The sequence below is a fragment of the Vulpes vulpes genome, chromosome 1 (genome assembly GCF_048418805.1).
Source record: "Vulpes vulpes isolate BD-2025 chromosome 1, VulVul3, whole genome shotgun sequence".
NCBI lineage: Eukaryota > Metazoa > Chordata > Mammalia > Carnivora > Canidae > Vulpes > Vulpes vulpes.
Genome location: NC_132780.1, coordinates 115,097,282 through 115,121,658, shown reverse-complemented (window position 1 = coordinate 115,121,658; position 24,377 = coordinate 115,097,282). Strand labels below are relative to the sequence as shown.

General features: G+C 35.7%; 1 protein-coding gene across 4 annotated transcripts in view; it reads left to right on the top strand.

Annotated features, from left to right (window-relative positions):
* Nucleotides 1-24,377, top strand: part of CFAP44 (cilia and flagella associated protein 44) — a 124,786-nt gene that overhangs the window by 84,044 nt on the left and 16,365 nt on the right. For 3 of the 4 annotated variants that reach the window (XM_072723148.1, XM_072723155.1, XM_072723153.1), the window contains 4 exons: nt 9,212-9,389; nt 15,546-16,031; nt 18,342-18,545; nt 19,493-19,688. In XM_072723148.1, coding sequence (XP_072579249.1) covers nt 9,212-9,389; nt 15,546-16,031; nt 18,342-18,545; nt 19,493-19,688 — 1,064 coding nt within the window. Of the gene's footprint in view, nt 1-9,211; nt 9,390-11,035; nt 11,067-15,545; nt 16,032-18,341; nt 18,546-19,492; nt 19,689-24,377 lie in introns of all 4 variants that reach the window. The other variant, XR_011994687.1, reaches the window with a different exon arrangement.

Genomic DNA, 24,377 nt, shown 5'->3' with positions numbered 1-24,377 from the left:
ATGTTCGGAATATATCTGTTAAGTCCATTTGGTCCAGTGTGTCATTCAAAGCCATCGCTTCCTGGTTGATATTCTATTTAGATTATTTGTCTGTTGTTGTGAGTGGGGTGTTAGTCGCTTACTATTGTTGTGTAATTATCAGTGAGTTTCTTTAAATTTGTTATTAAGTGATTTATGTATTTGGCTGTTCCCAAGCCATGAGCATAAATATTTACAATTGTTATATCTTGTTGGATAGACCCCTTTAGTATGATATAGTGTCCTTGTTCATCTCTTATTACAATCGTTGGTTTAAAATAGTTTGTCTGATATAAGTATGGCTACCCCAGCTTTCTTTTGATGTCTACTAGCATGATAAATGGTTCTCAACACTCCCCTCACTTTCAATCTGGAGGTGGTTTTGGGTCTAAAATGAGTCTCTGGTAGGCAGCATAACAGTGGGTCTTGCTTTTTTTTTAATCCATTCTGATACCATATGTGTTTTGATTGGAGTATTTAGTCCATTTACATTCAGAGTAATTATTATTTTTAAAAAGTACTTTATTTATTTGACAGATAAGGAAAGAGCACAAGTAGGGGAAGTGGCAGAAGGAGAGGGAGAAGCAGGCTCCCCACTAAGGAGGGAGTGCAATATGGGGCTCAATCCCAGGACCCTGGGATCATGAATTGAGACAAAGACACTTAACCAACTGAGCCACCTAGGTGCCTGAGAGTAATTATTGATAGATATAAATGTAGTACCATTGCATTACCTGTAAAGTCACTGTTCCTGTAGATTGTCTTTATTCCTTTCTAGTTTTTATTGCTTTTGGTCTCTTTTCTGCTCAAAGAGTCCACTTTAACATTTCTTGCAGAGCTGGCTTAGTGTTCATGAACTCCTTTAGTTTTTGTTTCTCTTGGAAACTCTTTATCTTTTCTTCTAGCCTGAATGACCATTTTGCTGGATAAAGTATTCTTGACTGCATATTTTTTCCACTTAGCACATTGAATATATTTCACATACCAGTCCTTTCTGGCTTGCCAAGTTTCTGTAGACACATCTGCTTCTAACCCTCTGTGTCTACCCTTGTAGGTTGAGGACCTTTTGTCCATACCTGCTTTTAGAATTCTCTCTCTCTCTCTCTCTCTCTCTCTCTCTCTTTTTCGTATTTTGCTAGCTTCACTGTGATATGTCTAGGTGTTAGCCTGTTTATGTTGATTTTGAGGGGAGTTCTCAGTGCCTCTTGTATTTGAGTGCCTGGTTCCTTCCCCAGATTAGGAAAGTTCTCAGCTATGATTTTGTTCAAATAAACCTTCTGCCTCTTTTTACTAGTTGTCTTCTTCTGGAATCCCTATGTTATGGATATTTTTGCACTTTATGGAATCACTGAGTTCCCTAAATCAACCTTCATTATCTAATAGTTTTCTTTCCCTCTTACTTTCAGCTTCATCATTTTCCATAGTTTATCTTCTCTATTCTAATTCATTCTTCTGGTTCTTCCATCTTCGCTGTGATGATTACATCTAGTTGTTTTCCATCTTAGTGATGGCATTTTAAAAACTTGGCCTGACTAGTTTTTAGGTCTTTTATCTCTGCAGGAAGGGTTTCTCTGGTGTCTTCTATGCCTTTTGCAAGCCCAACTAGTATTCTTATGACTGTTGTTCTAAATTCTTATTCATATATCTTGTTTCTATATGCTTTGAGAAAATCCCTGGGTGTGATTTCTTCTGCATCTTTCTTTTGGGGAGAATTCCTCCATCTTGTCGTTTTGTATGTTTCCTGTTCCTGAGAGTAACGCTATATTAAGAAGGGATCATACAATATCAGAAAGTGTATCTATGTGCACTTCAGAAAGTGTATCTATGTGCACTCTGCTGTTGTGTTTGGGCTGCTCTTTTCCCCCCTTTTTCTTTGGAATCGGGCTTATAGATTTTTGTTAGTCTGTTTGGTTTTTTTGTTATTGTTGCTCCCTTTCTTTTTACCTCTTTTTTTCAGAGAGTGCTCTGGCTCATAGTCAGATTTGCCTAGTAACCACACACTTGCAGGGCACAGGGGGGTGGGGTTTGGTTGTAAGTGGGTCCCACCTCCACTGGGGGTGTTGAGTTTCTCACTGAAGTCTGACTATATTGGTGGCAAGGGAGAAAATGGGGCCACCCCACTCTCTACTCTCAGGACAGGGAATCTGGTGCCTGACACTGAGAAGTCCTCACAAAAGAATGAGCAATCTCCCTTGTGTTCCAGGCTTTTGTCAGATCTCTACCCTTACCTTTTCTGTGCTTGGCACTATTGGCATGCCTGACACCACAGGTCTCCTGCCTTTTATCTCTGGTGCACAGATGGGATTTAAGACTCCAAATCTAATGACGTGGCATGATACAGATCTGCTGCCCTCCGCTAGGAGAGAGCCTTACCATGACTGGTGCTGTTTCATCCCAGAAACAGTCACGCATCTGCACGAATGCACCTCTGTGTGCACCTATATCCCATGCAGGTGAAGACCTGCTTAATGGCACATGCAGGTTTTTTTTTTTCTTGTCCTTGGAGAGCCAATATATCTTCTTTCAGATGTACTCCAGGAAGGGGAGCATTCTCTCCCAGTGTGATGCGGGGGATCCCTACACCATGCTTTCTGCTTCCAGGCCTGTGCATTTCTCTTCCCCAGGAGCATCCACCATGGCTCAACTCTGGTGAAAATCACTCACTTCCAAAACCTTAGTATTTGAGCTCTACACACTCCTTGCAAAAATGTGCAATACTCAGTTTCTTTCAACTCCCCAGTCAGTGGTTTGGGGCAGGTGTTTTTCTTGCATGAACCCACTGTGCTATTCTCTCTTTCCCCCTCCCTTTCTCTCTCTGCAGAAAGGCCTCCCTCCTCACTGTGGCTTTTCTCTCCCTCAGTTCACATCTACATGCCTCATATTTGCCACATTCACTACTTCTGGCCATGAAGATTATTCTCCCAATCCTCAGACTAATATCCTAGGTGTTCCAAATGATTTAATGTCAATCTAGCTGTGTTCAAGGGGTGAGGCAATCCCAGAGTCGTCCTACTACTCCTCCATCTTAACTTCTGTCTCTAGATGCCTTTTTAAACTAAAGCTTTAATCTGCTCATGGTCCCTCAGCCCCATTGCAGTTCAGTGTCAGAAGTGTAAACTAATCTGCTCATGGTGTCTCAGTCCTATACCTCCATTGTAGTTCACAGTGTCAGGAGTGGTGGTTCCCTTTGTTACTGTGTATTCATCTCTCGTTGTTCTTTGTGTGGTCTATCTTTTGTTGTGCAGAAGCTGTGTTGTCAGCCCTCAGTTATTCTTTGGAAGAAATTACTTTATAAATAGGTATAGATTTGGTGTGTCTGTGGAAGAGAGGAGTTCAAGGTTTTCCTATGTTGCCATCTTGAGTTCAGGCCAAGCTGAACTCAGTTGTCTTTCAGACCTTTGTGATTGTGCAAGCCATCAAAAATCATAGCATCTCAAGAGATGCAGGAAAATAATTTGACAAAATTCAACATCTACTCATGATAAAAATTCTCACCAAACTGGATATAACAGGAACATACCTCAGCATAATAAAGGCTACTTATGACAAACTGACAGCTAATATCATACTCGGTGGTGAAAAGCTGAAAGCTTTCCCTCTGAAATCAGGAACCAGGATGTTCAGTCTCGTTATTTCTTTTCAATATAATTGTAGAAGTCCTGGCTAGAACAGTTAGGCAAGAAAAAAAAAAAAACACATCCAATTGGGAAGGAAGTGCATCTATTTGCTGATGACATATTATATATAGAAAATCCTAAAAACTCTGCCAAAATACTGTTAGAAATAATAAATGATTTCATTCAAGATGACAAGATATGATAAATATATAAAAATCAGTTGTGTTTCTATATATTAACAACCCTCAGAGAAATTAGGAAAACAATCCTATTACAATTGCATCAAAAAGAATAAAATATAGGATGCCTGGATGGCTCAGCGGTTAAGCTCTACTTTTGGCTCAGGGTGATCCTGGAGCTCAAGGATTGAGTACCACATCGGGCTCCCTGAAGGGATCCTGCTTCTCCCTCTGCCTTTGTCTCTGCCTCTCTCTCTTTGTGTCTTTCATGAATAAATAAAATCTTAAAAAAAAGAATAAAATACTTACAAATAAATTTAAACATGGATATGAAATACCTGTACAGTGAAAACAATAAGACATTGATGAAAGAAAATTAAAGAAGGAGATATAAATAAAAGACATTTCATGCATGGACTAGAAGACTTAATAAATCTACAGACTCAATGCAGTCTCTATCAAAGTTCCACAAAAATAGTAAAAGCAATCCTAAAAATTGGGTGGAACCATAAAAGACCCTGAATAGCCAAAGCCATCCTGAGAAGGAAAAACAAAGCTAACCTGACTTCAAACTATATTACAAATCTATAGCAATGAAAACAGCATGGCACTGGCATAAAAACAGAGACTCAATTGATGAAATTGAATAGAGAGACCAGAAATAAACCTATGCATATGTGATCAATTTATGACAAAGGACCCAATAATATATAATGGAAAGGTTAATCTCTCCAATAAATGGTGTGGAGAAAACTGAACTACTACATGCAAAAGAATTACACTGGACCAGTATCTCACACAATATGTGAAAATTAATGCAAAATGAATTAAAGACTTGAATGTAAGACCTGAACCCATTAAACTCCTAGAAGAAAACATAGGTTGTAAGTCCCAATGGGGGGGGGGTGTCCTAGCAATGATTTTTTTAAGGCTTGAAACCAAAAGCAAAGGCAACAAAAACAAAAATAAACAAGTGGGACTATAGCAAACTAAGAAGCTTATGTACAGTAAAGGCAACCATCAAAAAAATAAATAAATAAAAGGGCAACGTAGGGAATGTATTCACAATCCTATATTTGATAAGGGGTTAATAGCCAAAATATATAAAGAACTTTTACAACTTAATAGCAAAAGAAAAAGATTTAAAAGTGAACAGAGGACATATATAGACATTTTTAAAAGGAGACCTGCAAAAGGCTGTTAAGTATATGAAAAAGTGCAGAACATCACTAATCATCAGGGAAACACAAAACCACAATGAAGTCACCTCATACCTGTTAGAATACCTATCATTAAAAGGACAAGAGCTAACAAGTACTGGCAAAAATGTGGACTAAAGGAAACTTTGTGCACTTTTTTTTTTTTTTACTTTGTGCACTATTAATGGGAACATAAATTGGTGCAGCCACTATGGAAAACAGTATGGAGGTTTCTCAAAAAAAAAAAAAAAAGACTACCATATGGTCCAGCAATCTCACTTCTGTGTATATATCCAAAGAAAACGAAAATGGTCTTTGAAGAGATGTCTGCACTCCCATGTTTATTGCAGTGTTGGTAACAATAGCTGAGATATGGAAACATCCCAAGTCTCCATTAATGGTTAAATGAATAAAAAATTATGGTACACATATACATGGGAATATTTTTCAGCTTGAGAAAGAGAAATGTTGCCATTTGCAACAATACAAATGGACTTTGAGGACATTATACTAAGTAAAATAAGTCAGAGAAAAACAAATGCTATATGATTTTCCTTATGGGAATCTAAAAAATCTGAACTCATTGAAACAGAACATATTGATGATTGCTAGAGGTGAGGAGTTGGGAATGAAGGTGGTCAAATAATACAAACTCCTATTTATAAGATAAGTTCTAGAGATGTAATATACAATATGATGACTAGTTAACAATTATATTATGTATTTGAAAGAGAATAGTTCCTAAAACTTCTTGTCACAAGAAAAAATTGTAACTGTGGACAGATGTTAACTAAATTTATGGAGGCAAACATTTGTAATAGATACGTGTATGAAATCATTATGTTGTATACCCTAAACTGTTACAATATTACATGTCAATCATGTCTCAGTAAACTGGAAAAAAATAGGCATTTGATATTTTCCAAAAATATATATTGCTAGATTTGATTTGCTGGTATTTTGTTATGGACTTTTGTGGTTTTTTAAAAATGAAGAATACTGGTCTCTGGTTTTATTGTTATGTGATATCTTTTCTGGTTTCTTACCAGGGTAATATTAGTTTCATAAAATGAGATGAGAAGTTTTCCTTTCTCTTCTATTTTCTGAAAGACCATGTAGGCTTCATATTGTTTATTTCTTAAATATTTAATCAAATTTGTCAATGAGCCAACTGACATGGAATATTCTTTGAGAGGTATAAATACAAATTCCATTTTTTCATGGATATAGTGCTATCCAGATTTTATATTTTCTCTTAGATCAATTTTGATAATTTGTGTCTTTTGAGGAATAAATTTATTGGCATAAAATAGTTCATACTATTGACCTTTTACTTCTACTTCTGTAGTGTCTGTTGTATTGTCCTCTGTTTTATTCTTGACATAGTGCTCACTTTGGCAGCACATATACTAAAATATTCTTGACATAATTAATTTGTATCTTCTCTCTTTTTCTTGATCATTCCAGCAAAAGACATCGATTTGATCTTTTCAAGGAACTAAATTTTGGTCATAGATTTTTAGAAATATTGCTTGTCAGCTTCTTTCTATGTCATTGATTTTTCTGTTCTACATCATTTATTCTAATTAATTCGAGTTTAGTTAATTCTTTTCTTTCTTGCTGCTTAAGTTTTAAGTTTGAGCTGTAAGCTTTGATTTTATACTTTTTAAATTGTAAGCATTTAAAGTATAAATTGAAGTATAAATTTAAAGTATAAATGAAACACTGAACTTCATTTTATAAGTTCTGATATATTTTCAGCATCATTTTTGTATAAAATATTTTCTAATATCCCTTGTGATTTCTTGCTGATTGTGATTTTTAAAAAAACATTTATTTTATTTGAGAGATATAAAGAGAGTGAGCAAGCACATGTAGGGGGAGGCACAGGAGGAGTGGGAGAGAGAGAAACTCAAGCAGACTCAGTGCTGAGTGCAGAGCTGGATGCAGGGGTTGATTTCACAACCCTGAGATCATGACCTGAGCTGAAATCAAGAGTCAGAGGCTTAACAAACTGAGTCACCCAGGTGCCCCCATAGTTTATTTTTAAGTATGTTGTATAATTACCCAACAGTTTACATGGTTTAAATTCTTATAAATTTATTGTGAGGTGAGTGGGCCTGCATAGAATCTATCTTCATGAAAATTCAATGTGTGCTTCAAAAAGAATATATTTTCTTGTATTCTTTGGTGTAGTTTTCTGTAAATGTCAGTGAGGACTGGATGATTGCTGATAATGTCTAGATCTTTTATTTCTCCTACTTTGAAGGCATGACTCTTTCAAGGTCTCTACTGAATGTTCCCTCCCTTTAATAAGGTCTCTCCAGCTGATGAACTCAAAGGTGATTTCCAGCCATGTGTAAACTACGAGAATTGTTTGCCTTATAGCTTCCCAGTAATGGTATTTTCCCCAGATATTCCTCATTTATTTTCATGATGTTTCACACTACACATATACAGGTTAATACTTGCCCAAAAACTCCAGACAGCCCTATGTGAATTTCTAAAGGTATTGTTTTGTGTGTAGCTCTGATATTTCTTTCCACAAAATTCTAACCACTCTGGCCTCTCTGAACTCTATCTTTGTAATTAATCAGTGAGATTACTGGACTCATATTTGGTATCTCATCCCTCTTTTACAGTCTGATAATTTCCTCCATAGAAATAGAGATAGTAATGATTAGTTATTTTGTTTCGCTTCTCACATGAATTACAGCCCTATGCTGCCAATTATTCCATGTCTTAACATAGTTGTTTCATGTTTTTTTTTTTTTGTTTAGTTTTCTTTTATAGCATGAGGATAATTATGGACCTTGTTTCTCTCACATGCCTGGAGCCAAAGTATCTACTTGCTTTTTCTTTTTCTTTTCTTCTTTCCTTCCTTCTACCTTCCCTTCCTCCCTCTCTTCCTTCCATTCATCCTTCCTCCCTTTACTTCCTTCTCTCCCAAACAATTGTCAATTAGTACATTAGACAATGGTGTTTCCTCTGTTATTGTATGTGTTTGTTTTCCTAAAGGGCTGACTGTAAGCTATGTGCACATGTTCATGTTGACTGATAAGCTTCACTTTAAAGAATTAGGTAGGTTGGATCTTCTTAGGTCTGTACTTGGAGCCTCCTAGGATCTCTACTAATAAGATCATATCCAATCCTTTTTGTAGCCTTCCCCTGGATATTCTGGGCCACAGTTTTCTCTGGTCTGATTTATCCTTTAAAATTTCTATCACCGATTTGCTCATAGCTTTCTATCTTATTCTCAGCCTTCCTGATTTATTCCCTTTAATATCTCCACATCATCATTTCCATGGAACTTGGAGAGAGCAGGAGGCAGTCATTTTTAACTATAATGCCTTTTTTTGAAAATTTTCTGATACTTATGTTGTCTAAAAGAAGGTAAATTAACTTTTTACTGATTACCACTGTTGCTTGATGTCAATTGAAGGAATAAATAGTCATCTTAATATAAATCACTTAGAAGTGAACCGAAGCCTTAAAATGATTCCAATTATTTCAGCACTGTCTGGTAATTAGTTTTTACTTGTTTCATTATTACTTTGTTTGAGGTGCTTTAAAAATACAGAGGGTCCCCAACTTATGATGGTTTAACTTATGATTTTTTTTTTTGGCTTTATAATAGGGTGAAAGTGATTTGCATTCGGTAGAAACTGTACTTTGAATTTTGTTATTTTCTCAGGCTACAAGTATATGCAATGTAATACTTTCTCATGATACTGGACAGAGCAGTGAACCACAGCTCTGAGTCAGCTACACAGTCATGGGGATAAACTATCAATACACTTACAACCATTCTGTTTTTTACTTTCAGTACAGCAGTCAATAAATTACATGAGATATTTAACACTGTATTGTAAAATGGGCTTTGTATTAATTTTTCCCAACTGTAGGCTAATGTAAGAGTTCTGTGTATGTTTAAGATGGGCTAGGCTAAACTTAGGTGTATTGAATGCATTTGCGATTTATGATATTTTCAAGTATGGGTTTATTGGTACATAACCCTATTGTAAATTGACAAAAGTCTGTAGTCATTGACTTAAAAAAATGCTTGGGGTTTATGGACAAAAGTACCACAGGCCCAGAATTATACTTTTGCTTTATGACTGAATTTGATTATATACATATAGTAGACAAACTAAGTTTATTGTTACATTTGTGTCTGGGTTGCCTATTTTTCTGATAGGTACAAGAGTAAACCGCAGGATGATTTTGAAGATCCCAGAGATGTTCAAGCCATCAAAGAGGCCCAGCTGTATATGGGAGACTTCAATCTGAAGACAGCTCCAGACTATAAGATACCTGAGCACATGAGAGTAAATGCTGCCAAGAAGAAAGAGGAACTGGGGCACCTAGATTCCATGGTACTTACTCACAGCTTTCATGACAATAAGAGGCACCCTGAGTTTTAGTGGAATTCTGCTGAAATCAGCCATTTCACTAGCTGGTTTGTAAGGAAATATAGAAATTTAGAAATATAGAAATATAGAAATTTAGAAGTGGAAAAGAGCTTCATGATTATTTAAGATGCCTCCTTTTTACAAGTGGGGAAGCTGAGGCTCATTGAGGACAAGAGATTGGTCCGTGATTATTTAATATGGTGGAACTTGTCTTCAAGTCAATTACTTGCCTCAATACATTCATGGGTGAAAATACTATATTTTATAGACTTGAATTTCTGAATTCAGACATGCATGGCCACCATCGATTGCCAAAGACTTAGGGAAAAGGCTATTATTTAGCCCCTTTTTTCTTCAGGACTTAAAATTTTGTAGGTGTCTCAATAATAATCAGTTACCTTATTCCTTTTTAAAAATATTATCCGCTTTCTGCCAAACTGCTTCCAATTACCCTGATTTCTCATGTCTGTTTTCTTACTGAAGTCTCCTCTCCGTGTCATAGTAATTCCTTAGTTTAACTGACAAGTGACTTTTCACACACAGAGGCTCAGAAGGTGTCTGAGCTACCATTTTGAGGAGAATTTGGTACATGGTCATGCAGTTTGCACATTACAAGGCATCACATTGAAAAGAGTGCCAATCACACTACAGATATAGTATATTAGAATATTTTATAATTTTCTGACAAATGGAAGTAAAGTGTCTTGAGGAAAGAAAGAGTCTTGTTCAATTTCACCAAAGCTGCAGTACATACCAGCAGTGCAAAGGATCCTGGTATGGCAAATTATATCCATAAGTAAATTTTTATAGCTTATAGCTATGGCTTTTTGTTTAGGCAGACATTTTGAACATTTCCTTAGTGACCATTTAGATTGTTTATCTAGCTGGTCATCTCAGGCAGTTCTTGTTTCATCAATCATATTCCATCCATAATCATAGAGAAATTTTTTTTGACCGTAATTTGCCAGTCATCCAATGTGAAATTTCATAATCTAGCTAGGGGATAGACAGGTATGATGTCTTGAACTACATTACACCGAAATCCATTTTATTAAAACAGCAGCAAAAATAACATAGAATGTACTATTCTACATGTCAGATCAGAATTCTGTTCCCATGCCTGCCACTTAATAGCCATGTAAACTTTGCTGGTCATGTAGATCTCCCTAAGCCTTGGCTAAATTGTCTATAAAGGGGTGTTAATTCCAATTAACAACAATAAAACCTATCTAGTCTACCTCATAAAATTAATGTGATGGTCACAGTTCATAAATGGTCATTACTGTTGTCACTAAATTAAAAATCTCTAAAGTATCAAGTTTAGGGGAAATAGCCTATTACATATCCCCCTTCCCTGTGGCCAGTGTTTAGGTATGCATGGTATTTGGAAAACTAAGAAGAAAGTGTTGGTGTGTAAAGGGGGTTCCTCAAAGAAGTGAGCCTTACAGTCGTTGGGCTGGCTTAGATTTGTTCTTTTAAGCTTGATTGTCAATCTTCCAGGTGCTTCAAACAGGTCCTCCATTCACATAGGGCTGGATTTTGAGCTCATATCTTAATGCTTTAAGTGTTTATTCTTAAGTATGTAAAACATCTCTTCTATTTTGTTACAGTGTTCTTGCTTCATAAGTAGTAATCATGCAGGTAAGTTTTGTAAGACTGCCTAAAGAAGTGCCTTTTTTTTTTTTAATTAATTTTTATTGGTGTTCAATTTACCAACATACAGAAAAACACCCAGTGCTCATCCCGTCAAGTGTCCACCTCAGTGCCCGTCACCCATTCCCCTCCAACACCCGCCCTCCTCCCCCTCCACCACCCCTAGTTCGTTTCCCCAAGTTAGGAGTCTTTATGTTCTGTCTCCCTTCCTGATATTTTTTTTAAAGTATAACATTCAGTATTAGTTTCAGGTATACAATATAATGATTCCACAAATCTTTCCATTGTTGGATACTCACCACAATAGGTGTAGTCACCATCTGTTACTAAACAACATTAGTACAATCTCATTGATTATATTTCCTGTGCGGTACTTTTTCATCTCTGTGACTTATTTATTTTCTAATTAGAGGTTTGTACCCCTCAATCCCTTTTATCTATTTCTCCCATCCCCCCATCCCATGTCTGGCAACCACCGGTTTTTGATCTGTATTTAAGAGTCTATTTTTTTTTGTTTGTTTGTCTTGTTTCTTAAATTCCACATGAGTGAAATCATATGGTATTTGTCTTTCTGTCTGGGTTATTGCACACAGCATACACAGCATGATATACTCTAGGGCCATCCATATTGTCACAAATGGCAAGATCTTATCCTTTTTATGGATGAATAATATTTCATTGTATGGATATACCACCTTTTTAAATCCATTTATCTGTGGATGCATACTTGGGATGCTTTCATATCGTGGCTATTGTAAATAATGCTGCAGTAAACATTATATGTTTTCAAATTAGTGTTTTGCTTTCTTCAGATAGGTTCCCATAAGTGGCATTGTTGGATCATATGGTTGTTCTATTTTTAATTTTTTGTTAATCCTCCATACTATTTTCCACAGTGGTTGTACCAATTTTTACAATTCCCACCAACAGTGCATGAGGATTTTTTTTCTCTACATTCTCACCAATACTTGTTATTTCTTGTCTTTTTGATACTAGCCATTTGACAGTGTAAGGTGACATCTCATTGTACTTTTGATTTGCATTTCCCTGATGATTAGCGATATTGAGTACCTTTTAATATGTCTGTTGGCCACTTGTATGTCTTCTTTGGAAAAATGTCTATTCAAGTCCTCTATTTTTTAATTGGATTGTTTTTGGGGGGTTGAGTTGTATAAGTTCCTTATATTTTTTAAATGTTAACTCCTTATTGGATATATAATTTACAGATACCTTCTCCCATTCACTGGGTTGCCTTTTGATTTTGTTGACGGTTTCCTTTGCTGTGCAAAATCTTTTTATTATGGTGTAGTCCCAACAGTTTAGTGTTGCTTTTGTTTCCCTTGCCTTAGGAGATCTATCTAGAAAGTGTTTCTATGGCTGATGTTGAAGAAATTACTGCCTAAATTTTCTTTTAGGAATTTTATGGCTTTTAGATCTCACATTTAGGTCTCTAAACCATTTTCAGTTCATTTTTATGTAAGGTATAAGAAAGTAGTCTAGTTTCATTCCTTTGCATGTAGCCGTCCAATTTTTCTAGCTCCGTTTGTTGAAGAGGATATCTTTTCCCCTGTTGTATATTCCTGCCTCCTTTGTTGTAAATTAATTGACCATCTAAGTGTGGGTTTGTTTATTTCTGGGTTTTCAATTCTGTACATTGATCTGGATGTCTATTTTTTGTCAATACCATACTACTTTATTGCATCTTTGTAGTATATCATGAAATCTGGGATTATGATACCTCCAGTTTTGTTCTTTTTTTCTTAAGATTGCTTTGGCTACTTGGGGTCTTTTGTGGTTCCATACAAATTTTAGGATTTTTGTTTTAGCTGTGAAAAATGCTGTTGGTATTCTGATGGGGATTGCATTAGGTTTGTAGCTTGCTTTGGGTAGGATAGATATTTTTAACAATATTCTTCCAAACTATGAACATGGAATATCTTTCTATTTATGTCTCTTCAATTTTTTTCATCAATGTTTTATAGCCTTTCAGAATACAGATCTTTTACTTCCTTTATTTAAGTTATTCCTAGGTATTTTATTCTTGTTGATGCAATTGTAAATGGGATTGATTTCTTAATTTCTCTTTCTGATACTTTGTTATTAGTGATAGAAATGCAAAAAAAATTCTTTTTTTTAAAGATTTTATTTATTTATTCATGAGAGACACAGAGAGAAAGCAGAAATACAGGCAGAGGAAGAAGCAGGCTCCCTGCAGGGAGCCCAATGTGGGACTCAATCCCGGAATTCCGGGATCACTCCCTGACTTGAAGGCAGAGGCTCAATCACTGAGCCACCCAGGCGTCCCAACAAATATCATGCAACTTTGCAGGATTAATTTACCAGTTCTAGTAGATTTTTGATGGTTTCCGTATGATTTCTCCTATGAATAGTATCCTGTCTACAAATAGTGGTAGTTTTACTTCTTCCTTACCAATATGGATGCCTTTTCTTTTTCTTATCTGATTGCTGCAGCTGGGACTTCCAGGGCTATGTTGAGTGAAAGTGGATATCTTTGTCTTGTTGCTGATCTCAGAGGAAAAGCTTTCAGTTTTTTTGCCATTTAGTTATGATGTTATCTGTGGGTTTTTCAATAAGGCCTTTATTATGTTGAGGTATGTTCTCTCTAAACTTACTTTGTTGGGAGCTTTTTTATTTTTACCATGAATGGATATTGAATTTTTCTACATCTGTTAGGTTTTCATTCTTTCTCTGGTCAATGTGATATATGACTTTGATTGATTTGTGAATAGTGAACCACCCTTGCATCCCTGGAATAAATCCTACTTGATTGTGGTGAATATTTTTTTCAATGTGTTGTTGATTGTGGTTTGCCACCCAGGCATCCCTCCCCTCTTTTTTAAAAAGATGTAATATTTTCTTATAATCCTTTTGTATTTCTGTAGAGTCAGTTGTTATTTCACCTCCTTCACTTCTGATTTTATTTATTGAGTCCTCTCCTTTTTTCTTGATGAATCTAACTAAAGGTTTATCAATTTTGTTTATCTTTTAAAAAAGCAGCTCCTGGTTTTGTTGATCTTTTATTGGTTTTGTTTGTTTGTTTCTATTTCATTTATTTCTGCTCTAACCTTTACTATTTTATTCCTTCTACTAACTTTGGGCCTTTTTTGGGTTCTTTTTCTAGCTCCTTTCGATAAAAGATTAAGTTGTTTATTTGTGCTTTCTCTTGCTTCTTGAGTAGGCCTGTATTGATATAAACTTCCTTCTTATAACTGCTTTTGCTGCATTCCAAAGATTTTTGACTGTTTTTCATTTTTTAAAATTGCTTCTCTGATTTCTCAGTTGATCCATTCATTGTTGAATAGCATATTATTTAACTTCCATGTATTTGTGTTCTTTCCTTGCAACTGATTTTTAGTTTCATACCAGTGTGGTCAAAAACAATGAATGATATGGTTTCCATGTTTATAAATTTATTGAGACTTGTTTTGTTGCCCAACATGTGATCCATTCTGGAGAATATTCCATGTACATTTGAAAAGAATGTGTATTCCATTTTTGGATGGAATATTTTATATATATTTGTTAGGTCCATCTGGTCTAATGTGTCATTCAAAGCCACTGTTTCCTTATTTATTTTCTGTCTGGGTGATGTATCCATTGACGTAAGTGGGATGTTAAAGTCCCCTACTACTATATTATTACTGTTTATTTGGAGAAGTACCTTTTGATCCTTTTTTAAAGAACCTGTATATTTATGCTAAGTAATTCTTAATAGCCTTTGGACCACTTCATTAATTATACATAGGATTAGGATTGCATGTACTTATAGGCTCTGGTAAGAGTATTTTGGAAATAAAGACTTGGGAAACAGCTGGTAATGACAGAACAATGGGTCACTATGGCTCCTGTAGCTTGAGACAGCGGACATAGTTTGGCTTAAATACATGAAGAAGGAACCAAGAAAGTATCTTGGGGTCTCTCGGTGAGCATGATACTGAAATTCAGGATGGTGACATTGACTGCACAAGAAGTAACAGGAATAATGTGGCCAAAATGCAGAATAAAAATAGGCTACACTTTAGTTTGGCCCTAAGTGGGCAACCCTAAATGTGTCTAAGCCAGTGGAATTTGAATTTCCATCAGGGATGGGCAGTTATGTGTGTGTGTTCCTCACCAAAGAATGACTTTTCTCTCTCTAGGCTCTGGCTGAGTACAAGCCTTCAGGAAGGATTTTCCCTGGGTGGTCAGAAAACAGCAGGACTGAGCCCTACAAGGTGGCTGAGGGATACCAGAGGTCACATCCAGACTATTTTCTTCTTTTGGAGAGGCTAAATGGGAAACACCCTAAAAGCTAGAGTAAAGAGTGACTTAGTAGTAAATAGGAATGATCAGATAAATTTTATCATGGATTTTTGCTGGGCATACCAGTCAAGGGACAAAAATCATATTTCAAACTGTTCTTTGTGAGTGGGCTGTCATTTTTTTTCCTTCTGTTCTTTTTATCAGGCCCATTCAAAGAAAAAGAACATGAACAAATGTATCATCTCTCTACGAGACCTTAAAGTGGCTGTCATCGAGGAAATACAGTGCCTGGTTCAAGAACTGAAGACCATCCAGGCAACTCTTCACATATCCAAGCATATTCCTATTCCTGAAGTCCCCCAGATATACCCAGAAGAAGTTCCAGAAAAGAGATTCCAGTATGATGAAGAAATTCTCCTAAATTTTAAGCGACAGCAGATTCAGGATGAAAAGTCCCACCAACTGGAGGAGTCTGCAGGCTCAGGTGGAGGATTCCTTAGACTCTCTTCTAGAAAGGATGGTGACTTGACAAGAGATTCATTGTCTAAATCATCAAAGGCATCAGCGTCCAGTGCAGACACTGCAAAGTTATCAGAATTTGAAAAAGTAGATCCGATTGATGTAGAGCTGGAGATTATGAAAAGGGACGAGATTAAACACTTATACATGCAACAGTATTTAACCAACAGGGTAAGGGATGAAACTGCCTTTTTAAAGCTGAAAGAGAGGCGAGCAGGGAAGAACTAGATCTACTTTCTTATTTATTAATTTAAATTTTCTCTAAGATAATCTTTCCCAAGCCCTGACTGGCCCACAGCTCACTGAAGGCTTAGCTTCCTTCCCATCCCTGGCCTTCTGATAATTATTGTGCTCTGCCTAAGAACTTTAGAGCTTTTAAATGTTTTGCTTTGGGCAAAGATAAGAATTAAGAGCAAATCCGTATTAATTGGCATCTAACTGAAGTCTTGGTAAAGGGGAAGCGATGGAACATCTTTCAGATGTTCGACGGAACATAATGTTAAAAACCTTCCAGGGAAAATGGGGCACCCTCTGTTTTTTACATCCTCCTTTCTCTAATGTGTGATTTGCCTCATTAGTGGGAATGTTCATGGTGATGACTGGCTTCAAAATTGTTCTGGAGCTGGAATGGCATCTATTTTTATTTCTAGGAAATCAGACCAGGTTGGGGCCAGTTGTAGAGGTGCTCTGAATCTGGAAGGCAAAAGGCCTTTGCTGGATAGATAGCTCCCTGCTGCCAACCTTGTAGAGTCCCCTTCCTCAGTGTCTGTCCAGCTTCACCCCGTAAAGACACTTCCTATAGCTTCCAAAATGTATTCTTCACTTGTTATCTCTACTTTGTCAGCCTTGCTTTCTCACTCTTCCTGCTCCTCCCCACCCCCAACCCCCACCCTCATTCTGAATTTTATATTTGCCTTCTCCTTTGCTATTTCCTCCCACCTGCAATGATTTCCTTTCAAACGTGAGTCATCATGCAAAACTCAGCCCAGTTCCAAATCTCCTGTCCATATTACATACTTTTCTTTTTTCTAAACTCCAATTGCACCTATAAGCAGCACCTCATGTTTTCCACTTATCTTTCTTGCTGTTTTATGTGTGCTAAGTTTTTTTTAATTGAAGTATGACTAACATACAGTGTTAGATTAGTTTCAGATGTACTATATAGTGATTCAGTAATTCTGTACATTACTTAGTGCTCATATGCGTTCATTTTGTCATGCAAATTAGGTTACACAGTTTTTGAGAGAAAGACCACATAGAATTGTCCTTGGATTTCCCTGCAGTGTCTAGAAAATGCCAGACGTGTAATATTTAGTAAAAAGTTTGATCGATTTAATTGTAACTAATTTATTTATGGTATCAACTTAACATATTTATTGTTCATTCTTTGTGCAAGAACAGTGCTAGTTAGGTAGCAGGGATGCAGTCATACTCAAGCCAGACATACTCTCTATCCTCATAAAGCTTATAGGCTATCAGGTGAGTGAGAGCAAAACAAGTGTGAGCCTTACAAATTTCAACATCTATGTGGTACAATTTTGGAATGGTGTTACACTGAAAAAATATAGTCCTGCCTCAAAAGAAATTTAAAAATAATTCAAACTTGTTGAGCAAACATTGAAGAGGACCCCACTTAGTCTACAACCATACATAAGTAAAAGTTTAATTTTTTTCTCAGTTCTCAAATTCTCTAACAGTAGTGTCACTGTCCCAAATCCACAGATCGCTTCCTTTTTCTTAGCCACAGGCTGGGCCCTCGCTCATTATGGGTTTTTGGTTGTTGAGGCTTCCCATCAAGCACAGCCTAATGAAAAATTTGGAATGGTTTGTCTTCTACCCACTGTACTAGTTTCCTCAGGAGAACCAGTCCTTGGGACTCTTTTTTGATCTCTTCATTGTCTTTGGGATGGGTGTGCTGTACCAAAATCAGAGCAAAACCAAATATTTGAAATTATTGGGATGGCAGTGGGATGAGGTCTAGACCCAGGGCTTGGGATACTTCAATTTTATCCCAGCCCTGTAACAAATTAAATCACCATTTGAAATGTTTGAAATTTTTCAAAACAAGAAGTTGAGGGAAATATTTACTGCTTCCTGTATGAAAGGCAATGTAGAGATACTGTGCGGTAAAGTGGAGGCAGATAGAAACACTACACACAAAGAACTCATAGTCTCTGAGTTAAACCATACCACAGAGCAAGAAGGGCAGTCTCGATTGATGGCTTAATCATGGCAAAGAAATAGCTGGCAGGGCTATAGTTACAGAATCCTTAACACTTTATGTAAGTAAATTTCATAATATTGATAAATTGATTTATAGAACTACGCATCCACACACGTGAGCCCATATAATTCATTCTCCATAATAACAGTTTAATGAGAAAATGCTTTTACCTAAACAAATCAATATTGTTAGATAATCTTAAAAATACTAATCTGTTCTTAAGTTCTAACATACAGTCAAATCTTTTTCCACCTCAGATCAAAGAACTGATTGTCACTTTTGATGCAGAACTCCGTCTCCTGAGGCATCAGAAACTGAAACTAGATACTCAGATGAAATTATCTGACCTTCATCATGTCACATTATTTCAAGAAATGCTTCTCCTCAAGAATTTTGAGAAACAGGAGAACATACTTCAAGAGCGTGTTAATTCATTAGACAAAGAAGAGCAGGATATGCAGGTATGAAAGGGCAGGAGAAAGCTGGCTGGCTGTGTCCTTTAGTTATGGAGAGGACTCGATTCTTTGTTTCCTTCTTCATCTTCTCAGCTTAGTTTCCCCTGTGGTACTGATCCTCTAGTCTTTTGTCCCTCATCCTCCCCCCACCTCCAATCTCCTCTTACTCCTGCTGGCTCAGCTCTTGGTATTCTTGGTCAGAGAGAAGCGAATTAGATTTTATGGTGAATTTGATCTGATGTTTTGTAAGGTGGGTGAATAACTTTTCAAAAGTGAGCCTTCTATTTAGTTCAAATTTCAAAGTACATTTTAATTGTCACTAGCTATCCTATAAAGTTGAGTTTTGATTATATGTTATCCTTCTGAACATACTTGGAAAAAAAGTTGACTAGTTCCTAAAATGTGATAGTTTCATGGTAATATTTGAGTATCAGAGGAAAATAAGTTTGTTAAATTTAAAGTGTTAAATTTGTTATGTGTTAAATTTAAAGAGATAAATTATACCACCCAACTTTTGTCTTGAAACAAGAAGGATTCCATCAAATAGATATTACATACTGAATAGTAGCATCATTTTTAAGGTATATCTGCTGCACTAGGAGATGAGGTGTGTTTCTGTTAGATATTCATATGAAAAACATCTTTTGTTTTTGAGGCCACACATACAAAAATATTAACTGACAGTAAAAATTTCATTTCCTTTAGATTTTTTGAGGAAGCTAAACATTAAAAAGCTGATCTTATCTGATTCTGAACTTAACTGATTTTTACAAAAGAATTATAAAATTTTAACCAAGTAAATGGATGGCTCTGCAAACATTAGAAATGTAAACTTCTATTAAGAAGGTTAAAAAATGTTTGTGAACTGTAACCTTACCTTGTAATATACATTGTTCTCTGAACCTGGTTTACCAGAAATACTTTGCCACCTATTCCTGTTTTTGTTCATCTAGTGGAAAATAAATGAAACTCTTAAGGAGATGGAAGAGAAAAAAAATGAAATTGCCAAGTTCCAGGACCAAGAAAAAGCACTCTATGCTGGTTTCCAAGCAGCCATTGGAGAAAACAATAAATTTGCTAATTTCCTCATGAAGGTCCTAAAAAAGAGGATTAAGCGGGTGAAGAAAAAGGAGGTTGAAGGAGATGCTGGTTTGAAATTCTTTTTAACATATGATCTAGTTTTTTCTCATTAGCATGAAACAGAGAAATAACTAAGGATGTATTTGACACTTTTTGTTCCTACAACATAGACAGAGGGTACTGTGGGTTGAAGGGGAGAGGATATAAACCTGTAGGTCTCTAACCCTGTGGAGTTAATTTTTGTGTGTGTGTGTATGTGTGTGTGTGTATCTGGTCCAAGATAGTTTAGGGGTAGTTTCATGTAAGAAGCACATCTTCTCTTGTGTTTATTTGCCAACTGGATGTCCTCTTTGGTAAAATATCTCTTCATGTCTTTTGTCCACGTTTGATTAGGATTTTTTACTTTTGTCTTCTTGAGGTTTAAGCATCCTTTGTATAGTCTAGGCATTAGTCTTGTGTCTGACAAGTGCTTTGCAAATATTTTCTTCCATTGTGTAGCTTGTCTTTTCATTCCCTCAACAGGATCTTTCACAGAGCAAAAGGTTTTATTTTTGTTGAGGTCCAATTTATTAGGTTTTGAGGGTGTTTTGTTTTGGATCTTGTTTTGGTGCCAAAGTCTAAGAACTCTTTGCTGAGCTGTAGGTCCCAGAGTCTTAAAAGTTATTATAGTTCTAAAAGTTTATTTCTAAAAGTTTTATAGTTTTACATTAAAGTATGTGATCCATTTGTGTTTAATTTTTATGCAAGATGTGAGACTTAGGCCAAGGCCTTTTATTCCCTCCTGTGAATGTCTAATTGCTCTAGCACCATTGGTTTCAAAAGCTTTCTCCCATTGAAAAGCTTTTGATCTTTGTCAAAAACCACTTGGGTATATTTGTGTGGATCTATTTCTGGGTATTCTGTTCTGTTGATCAGTTTGTCTATCCACCCCCCCCCCCAATATTATAGTCTTGATTACAGAGGCTGTTGAGTTCTGAAGTTAAGTAGATTCATTCCTCCCATTTTATTCTTCTTTCTCAAAATTGTTTCAACTATTTTATCTTTCTATATTTTAGAGTTATTTTTGTATCTATAAAAAAATCTCACTGGAATTTTGATGGCAATTGTGTTAAACTTTATATCAATTTGGGGAGAATCTACATCTTTGTTAAGTCTTCCAATGAGTTAAAGTTGTACAGTTGTACAGTGAGTATGCACTTAAAGCTTTGATTTCTTTCATCAGTGTTGTGCTATTTTCAACATACAATTCATGTTCATGTTTTGTTAGATTTATACCTAAGAATTTCCCTTTTTAAAGTGATTTTATTTTTATGATTTATTTATGTTTTCTGAGAGAGAGAGTTTTGGGGGTTGGTGGGGCAGAGGGAGAGGGAGATTCTCAAGCAGACTCACCACTGAGCTCAGAGCCTGATATGTGGGGCTTGATCCTATCACCTTGAGATTACAACCTGAGCTGAAATCAAGAGTTGAATGCTTAACTGATTGAGCCATCCAGGTGCCCCTTAAGTGATTCTAAATACTCTTTTATTTTTTTAAAAGTAAAAATAGTTCATTAAAATGCCACACAATATCCTAGAAAATAAAGGAAATAAGTGGCACACCAATAGTATACATTAGTACAGTTTTATAGAGCTATTTTATTTTTAATCTTGATGTCACTTGTTCACACTAGTATGTAGAAATACAGTTGCTTTTTAGATGTTGATCTCCTATCTTGTGACTTCACTTATTAGTTCTAGGAGTTTTTGATAGATTCCTTGGGAATTACTATGTAGACAATAGTTTCATCTGCAAATAGGTTCAATTTTAGTTTTTTCTTTCTGATCTTTATGCCAATATCCTCCTATTTGCCTTATTGCACTGTTTAGAACATCCGGTATTACATTGAAATAGAGTGTTGAGAGCCAACATCCTTGCCTAAATCCCATTTTTAGGCAGAAAGCATTTAATCATTCACCATTAAGTATGCTACCTATAGGTATTTCATAGACTCTTATTAAGTTGAGGAAGTTCCCCTCTGTCCTAGTTTTCATGAGTTTTTAACATGAATGGGTGTTGAATTTTGTTTCTGCATCAATTGGTGATGTGATTTCTTTTTCACCTTAGCCTATTAATATGGTGGGTTACATTGGCTGATTACTGATTATTGAATCACACTTATACCCTTGAATATACACCCCCATGGTGTATAATTCTTCTTGTATAAATTCTTTTTGTATAAATTTTTGCTAAATTCTATTTGCTAATATTTTAAGAAATTTTGTGTCTAGGGGCACCTGGCTGGCTCAGTTGGTAGAACATGCAACTCTCACTCTTGTTGGGTGTAGAGCTTACAAAAAAAAAAAAATTGTGTCTATACACATCAATGAAGATCATTGGTCTGTAGTTTGCTTTTTTTTTCTTTTTCTGTACTGTCTTTGTCTGGTTTTAGTTTTAGGAAAATACTGGCTTCACAATATGAATTAGAAAGTCTTCTCTGATTTTCTGGAAAATAATGTGTATGGTAGTAATTCTTTCAATGTTTGGTAGTGTTCTCCAGCGAATCTATTTGGACCTGTAGATTTCTTCAAGGGAGTCTTAAAATTACAAACTCAAATGTTTTTAATATAGCTATGGAAGTATTCAGATTATCTGTTTCATATTGGGTGACTAGTGATAATTTATATTTTTGTGTGTGAAATTGGTCTATTTCATCTGAGTTGCCAAAATTTTTTTTTGAGTTGCCAAATTTATGTGTGTGGGGATGTTCATTGTGGTTCCCTGTTATCTTTTTAATACCTGCAAAGTCTATAGTAATATCACCTATTGCATTCTTGATTTTAGTACCTTTTTTCTTATTTTCCTATTTTTTTTTTTAGACACTTGCTAGAGGTTTGTCATTTTGGTCTTTTTGAGGATTAAACTGGATAAGTTTGAATAACTTTGGATAAGTGATTTTTTTAAGGTTATTTTTCTGCTTTCAGTTTTATTGATTTCTGCCCCTATCTTTACTATTACCTTCTTCTGCTCACTTTGGATTTATTCTGAACATATGTTTTTAGGTTTTGATGTGTGTGAATTATTGACTTGAGACTTTTCCTCTTTTCTAATTTAGTGCTATAATTTCCCTCTTAACACTGCTTTAGCCAGATTCTACAATTTTTGTTAAGTTGGGTTTTCATTTTCATTCATGTTACTGCAGTTTTAAAATTCACATTGGGGGATCCCTGGGTGGTGCAGCGGTTTGGCGCTTGCCTTTGGCCCAGGGCGCGATCCTGGAGACCCGGGATCAAATCCCACGTCGGGCTCCCTGCATGGAGCCTGCTTCTCCCTCTGCCTGTGTCTCTGCCTCTCTCTCTCTCTCTCTCTGTGACTATCATAAATAAATAAAAAAAAAATAAAAAAAATTCACATTGATCTTTCCTCTAGGTTCCATGGATCATATAGATGTGTGTTGCTTGGGTCCAAGTGTTTTGAGAATTTCCTGTTATTTTTCCGTTATTGATTCCTAGTTTGATTGCATTGTAGTCAGAGACCACATTCTGCATGATTTCAGTTCTTTTACAGTTGTTGAAATTTGTTTCATGGTCTAACACATAGTCTAGACGTCTTGGTTCTGTGGGTACTTGCAAAGAACCTATATTTTGCTGTTTTGGGTTAAATCTTCTATTACTGTCAATTGGATCCTGTAGGTTAACGATGCTATTCAGGTCTTCTGTTCTGTAGTCTTGCTGATTTTCAGTATAGTTCCAACAATTGTTGAGGGAGGGGGTGTTGAAATTTCCAAATATAATCATGGATTTATCTATTTCTCCTTTCATTTCTATCAGTTTTTGTTTTCATATTTTGCAGCCCCGTTTTATGCATACACTTTCAGGATTACTATGTCTTCTTGATTAGGTGGACACTTTTTACTTTAGACAGAGAAAGAACTTATATAATTTTCTTTGCTCTAAAGTCTACTATATCTGATGTTAATATCACCAGTCCTGCTTGGCTCTGATTGTTTGCATGACATATCTTTTCTCTCCTTTTACTTTCTATTTGACTATGTTATTATATTAGAAGTGAACTTCTGGTAGACAGCACATGGTTAATGTTTTTTTATCTATTCTGTCTTTTAATTGGTGTATTTAAACCATTTACATTTAATATATTAGGGCTTAAGTCTGCCATTTAATTGTTGTAGGTTTTTTTTTTTTAAATTTTGTATCTTCTACATTTTCCTGCCTTCCCATGGGTTACTTGAAAAATTTTTGGAATTCCATTTTAATTTTACCTAGACTTTTGAGTATATCTCTTTGTATAACTTTTTTAGTGGCTGTTTTATAAATTACATTATATATACTCAATTTATCCCAGACCACCATTTTACCAGTTTAAGTCAATATAGAATACTCATCTGTCTCTACATCCTTTTATCTCCTCCATTTACAATATAATTGTCTTGAACAGTTCTCCTACATATATCTAGAACCACATCAGACAATGTTATATTTTTTGCTTCAGCCACCAAATATAATGTAAACACTCAAAGGGAGAAAGGAAGCCTATTATTATATTTACCCATATTTTTGCTTACCATGTTTATTTTTTCTTGATGATCTCCCAAAGTTCCTTTATAAAAAATTTATTTCCCTTCTGTTTAGAGAATTTCCTTTATCCATTTTTTTAGGATAGGTATACTAGTGGCAATTTTTTTTATTTTCCCTTAATCTGAAAATGTCTTAACTTCCTATTTCAAAAAGATATTTTTACTAGGTATAGGATTCTAGGTTG